Source organism: Lactuca sativa, chromosome 2 (assembly GCF_002870075.4).
Source record: "Lactuca sativa cultivar Salinas chromosome 2, Lsat_Salinas_v11, whole genome shotgun sequence".
Taxonomy (NCBI): Eukaryota; Viridiplantae; Streptophyta; class Magnoliopsida; order Asterales; family Asteraceae; genus Lactuca; species Lactuca sativa.
This window is the reverse complement of record NC_056624.2, coordinates 111,119,078-111,125,131: the sequence shown is the minus strand read 5'-3', so window position 1 is coordinate 111,125,131 and position 6,054 is coordinate 111,119,078. Positions and strand designations below refer to the sequence as shown.

Below are 6,054 nucleotides of genomic sequence, written 5' to 3'. Positions count from 1 at the left end.
AACTTGGCTATGATAGTTGATACATTATTGTCCATTAAAACCATATCAATAGATGACTTCAAGTAAACATGTTTCTTTCATAAATGAACCACTCGTCCCTTGAACTTTGATCCGTCGACATCAATATTGATGTCACCAACCAAATGATAATATAAAGCCATCTAGTCACTACCATAATTCCAAAAATTATATTTGTAATTGATAGACAATATAGCTTATTTATAAAAACAACAAACAACTGGTTACATACTAAATTACTACGGAGACCCACTGAACAACCAAACTAGTTACAATGCAGCTTGGGGCAACATGAACTGAATGATATGCGAACAACCAAAACTGGCCACTAAAAGATCACAAAATGCTATCAAAACGGATAAAATACAACACATAACCGCAATCAACCGACTGACCACCCCCATCGAACGCCACACCGGAAAACAAGGTGTCCCAGAGGTTATTATTCTTAAATCAAAATCCATTAGATGGGTCAAGTGAACTAGAAACACGTTTTTTTACGACAAATCAACAAAAGTCGTATTATTTATATATGATATGCATAAATATTTTAACAAGTTAAGATTAGGCCTAGAAGAACCCGGGTCGGTTAACCGGTTACAAGAGCACCTCAATCAGAAAATGTATAGGTCCATGGTTTTATCAAGTTCATTTGGGTTTTTGTTTTCATGGGCCATGTGCAACTTTTTAGGCCCATTACGTTTTATAGCCCAATTTCAATCAAAGTAACTACATGCTTCGGCCCATATAAACCGAGCAAAATAGAATTTTGCAGGAGCATTCAAAATGCATTTCAAATATTCTCACGCGCGCAAACCCAATCCTCGCTCGTTCATTGGTCCGTGTTTCACACCTCGCTAATCGCGAATGGATACTGTTTCTTGCATCCGATGAATTCTTAGAGATCGAAAAATTGCACTCTGTGTATCACCGTCTTCCTTCACGGAATGTACAAAGAACCCTAGATTTTTTATTCGATATATGAATTTAGAACCTGATTCCTTTGAAGATCATCGAGGACAATTCGAGGTATACACTTTACCGATTCATTTCGTTTTCTCATCTTTTTTGACAATAGGAATCTATACACAAAATTCCCGTTTTCGTATGATTTTTTAATCTTCACCCCATCGATTCATATCAACATGATTGACGTAGATTCGATTTTGAAGGTTTCTAGAATATTACTCGTTTTTCCTAAATTTGTTTATTTTTCGATTTTGGGGAGAGTATCGGATGGGGTTTGCGTTTGTGGTTGCTCATTTTGGGAGATTAATACTTGCATTTGAACAGTTTTCTAGGATTTGATATTCTTGCATCTACATAGAAATTTATCTGCAAAAGATTCTGTAGATCATTTATTGTCAGCTGTGTGACAATGAACAAGCATTTCCCCCAAAATAGCCTGTTCAAATATTCTACCATAACATTTCAGTTTGTGACTCATTAGTTTGTCTTTCATATACACTTTGTGTTGCAGGTTATGGATTTCATGGACATTGATCAAGTAGTGGAGGTTCCCGACACTCCAGAGAGATTCATAGCAGCATGTAATACTGACGAAAATACCCCTGGAAACCACAGTGATGGCTCAAGTAGTTGTCGTGTAATAACTAAGCAATCCATCAATGAAAACCCTAGAAACGAGCCACGGGAAAAGGGCAAATCCGTCAATTTCCATAGCAATCGACGATTGTTTGTACGTCCTGATAATCACATTCATAGCAATTCTTCAGGTATTATGTTAGAAAATTTATCCACTTCCAAGAATCTTGCATTAGACAATGCATATCATGAGAAAGGAAAAAGTTTGTATAATTCCAATGTTCAAAGGTCAAATTTCCAAGAAAACAGTAGTTTCGTTGATTTAACAGAGCAAAATGGTTGTGGGCATTCATCTAGAAAAGATATAAGCGGTTTTTCTGAAGTATATGCATTAGACACATCAAGCAAATCATCATCTGGATTAACCAATACTGACAAATTTGGTCAAAGAGTTGACCATGGAAAAGGAGTGATTAGACATAAAAGACTAGTGAGAAATGGATACATATCTCCACATAACATAGCAAAGTCTAAAGAAGTAACAGAGAAGAAGCATGACTATGTTGATATCATGGATTTAACCACAGAATCTAAAGTTTCAAATGGTTTTAAGGAAAAAGGAGTTTCTTTTCATTCTTCTTTTTGTGAAGACACTGATGCAAAAAACAAACATTTGTCTCAAAGGTATTATTTTTATTTCTATCTGCAAGATTTATGTCTTATAGTTTGTTAGAATTTCTAGATTTAATTTGACTGTTATATTGTCAAAATGGGTGGTTCCAAGTAAGGGTAATATGGTCATTTTTCATCCATAATCAGTCAGAGATATAATCAAACAACATAATTGATCTTGTCTAAATTTATTCATTTATTTTCAGGAATTCTCTAATCTCAAAAGAACAAAGTAACAATTCAAGTCTAGAAACATCTAAACCTTCCAAAGATTCAAACGGATGGATATCCACACGCAACCCTTTGACCAAAGTCAACCTCCCGTTGCCAGATGGCAAAGCTGCCTCAACTTCCACCATTAACCAAAGTATTAATACAGATATGCCACGTGTCAGTGACTCAGGGGAACCTTCAACTTCAAGATCAACTAGAAAGAACAAGAACAAGAATAAGAATAAGAACAACTCTCGGGGTGGTGGGAGCTTGGATTTGGATCCGGTTATTGAAATTGATGACGTGTCTAATGATGAAAGCCGTGGGTCCCGTTTAGATGATGAGGATCCAGGTGTCAGGGCGTTACAGGTTGAAGCGGATGAGATGTTAGCTAGGGAATTACAAGAGCAATTGTATAATGAGGAGCTTGCAATTGCGTCTGCATTTGGAGTTCACGAGGTAACTTTTTTTTTTTTTAATTTATTTTTTTGTATTACAACTTTGTTATTTCAAATTATTTTTGTTAGGGTGTTATATTTTAATTTTAAAAAGTATTTATTGATTAGAAATATGATGACGTGGCAGGAACATAGTTCACATGCCACCCATGCTGGTGGTCGTCCTACATATCGCCCTGCTTCTGTATCTCTCTCTCTCTCTCTCTCATTTTTTTTTTTTTTTTTTTGAGTAAATTACATTTGTGGTCCCTTTAGTATAGTTGGTATTTGTAAATTTGGTCCAAAAAGTTATCATCTCAAAAAGTTCTCTTTCTGTTTTGGTTCTTCTTGTAATGTTTTTGGTCCATGTTGTAAAATTACTAATTTTGGTCCCTGGGTTTAGCTGATTTTTGCAGTTTTGGTCTCAAAAATATATTCATTTTGTATATAACAGGGACCAAAAATGTAATTTACTCTAGATATCAGTTTTTGACAAACCATCGGTTTTCTTTGTTAAACATGCTGCTAAATTTTAACAAAAAACAAGTAAGTTACTAAAAAACAATACAAGCATGATGTAAAATTGTAAATGCATGTAATTATTTTAATTTTCACTAGAAACTGTAAATGCATGATAATTATTTTAATGTTTAACATACTTAACCAATTAAATATATACATAAAATGACAAAAGTTAGACATTTCTGTTTCTTTTTTTTTGTCATTTATATATGTAAAAACCAAACCAAGCCAAAAAATGTTTTTTTTTTTTTTTCTAAAAAAACAAAAAACTCAAATAAGGACTGAACTTGGAAGAGGTCATTTTGGGACCAAAACTGAAAAATAAATCAGCTAGGGACTAAAAATGTAATTTACTCAAATATCTATGATGCATATTATCAAAATTTTGAGTTTTTTTAATAAGAAATGTGTCTATTTTGCAGAGAGGAGGCTCATCTGTATCTAACATGTATCCGAATTCACGATCTAATTCTTCCCGTAATCCTTCCGCTTCAAGTCAAAGGGGCGTCCATGGTCAAAGTCAAAGTCAAAATCAAAGTCAAAGTCAAACTTCCACCTCCACAAGATTACCTCGATTCAGAGGTCGTTTTCCTGGACGCCCTCGCACACTATCATCTCCAGGGAATTCAATTTTTCCTCCAAACATGGATTTGGACATGGTATAGATTAAACAACTCTCGCTTTTCTACTTTCTATTGGCATTAAAAGACCAAAATGCCCTCGTATTTTTGTTGATTACAGAGAATGCAAATACTGGAAGCGCTGGAGGCCATTAACGACGTAGATTTGCCGATGCCGAATGACTTGTTTCAATCAGGACGCGATTTCAATGACTTGTTACACGTAGGACGTGAATTCAACGAGTAAGATAAGCTAATTAAAAATATTATATTTTTCCCTTGATTTTCTAACATTAAAAATAATATTTTAAAACACCTTTTTACTTTCAGGAATGATTATGAAATGCTGTTGGCTCTTGATGATAACAATCACCAACATGGAGGTGCAACTCATGCTCAAATAAGTAATTTACCACAATCTACAGTTCAGGTAATTATAATTGTTACTCATTGGGGGTGTTTTTGTCTTTTTATATCTATCTTTACTAATAATTCATGGTGCAAAATGCAGGTAGAAAATCTACAAGAATGTGCTGTTTGTCTTGAGAAGCCTACCATTGGTGAAACCATACGACATCTTCCTTGCCTTCATGGATTTCACAAAGACGTATATACCCTTACTCTGTTATGATATTTATTATTTATTATGATATTTGAGCTTAGGACTAACGAATATCTTACTATGTTTTCATATCACAGTGCATAGATGAATGGTTGAGAAGGAAAACATCATGCCCTATATGCAAATCATCAGTCACTTGATTCGATTCGTTACTTTTTGGTGCATGGGCTTATGATATAATTACATTAATGTAAAATACAAGTTGTTAAGATTGAAAACATATTTTTTTGGGTATTATCCGAATCATTTGTATACCATTAGGGTCTCTTAGGCTGTTGGGGATCTTTGAATGACATGTTTGACTCTCATGTTTTGGTTTTCGACACAATTGTAAGCCTCTTGGTATGTATGTATATCCAAATCACAAAATTGCAAAAATGGTCCTCGTGTTATGTATTTTTTCCGATTTTTTGGCTTCATTGTCTTTTGACTTAGTTTCGTTGCATTTTTGGTCCCTCTGAAAACTGAAAAGCCTAAAATGCTCTTTCGATACATTTTTTTTATGTTTTTTTCTATATAATTTAAAGTTTTATTAATAAAAATTATGGGGCCCACCTCTCTCTCTCTCTCTCTCTCTCTCTCTCTCTCTCTCTCATCAAAACACACACTTAACGCTATCAAAATAATTATTAAAAAGTAAACAACTATTAGATTTAAAAAAAAGAAGAGAGATGAAAGAATAATAAAAAATAAATACATCAAAGATATTATAATCATTTTAGCTTAATCATGGATCAAATCTGCAACAAAACTAGCTTACAAGGACCATGAAATCAAAAAAATTGAAGCTTGGACCAAACCTCATAAAAAATAATTTTTAAGGTTACAACCTTTGGAATAATTTTTGGACCATACCATATGAATAATTTTTGCAGATTTGTCTATCCAATTATTTATGATAGTGTTGGAAAATTTTATTACATATTAGGTTACAACCTTTGGAAACCACATGTAATAATGAAAAAATATTGTTAATTAAAAATGGTAATGAAAAAATCGAAGATTTGTAAAAATTTTAATAAATTCATAAGATATATGTTTTGTTTATACTTTAGTATTAATTACATGATAATTTCTAGAAGCCAACAAACTATAAATTCGAATAAAAATGACACTTATGGGATAGAAGGTTACAAGAACCACAATGAAATAGAAAATCTAATCCATTATTCACTGCAACATTAACCTACCTTGTATATCATATAGAACATAAAAACATGAAAAGGGATAGATAACGTATGTGATAATAGCATAACCTATCGCCAAGATTCTTGTAAAGTGTTTTGGTGAGCTATTCAAGGTAGGTGGATCCTTCAATGATTGTTTGAGAATCATCCTCTTACTCTAAATGCGAACAACTTGAGGCTATCTCAAAAATCTGTATATCAAGTTGCTTCAGCCTTTC

General features: G+C 33.3%; 1 protein-coding gene across 1 annotated transcript; it reads left to right on the top strand.

Moving 5' to 3' along the window:
- Positions 1-810: 810 nt before the first annotated feature.
- Positions 811-5,027, top strand: LOC111882073 (uncharacterized). The gene is made up of 9 exons (XM_023878438.3): positions 811-1,047; positions 1,499-2,247; positions 2,442-2,907; positions 3,034-3,090; positions 3,830-4,066; positions 4,149-4,270; positions 4,358-4,457; positions 4,539-4,634; positions 4,727-5,027. The coding sequence occupies exons 1-9, from the start codon at positions 1,000-1,002 to the stop codon at positions 4,787-4,789; spliced, it is 1,938 nt and encodes a 645-aa protein (XP_023734206.1). The 5' UTR covers positions 811-999; the 3' UTR covers positions 4,790-5,027.
- Positions 5,028-6,054: the final 1,027 nt, after the last annotated feature.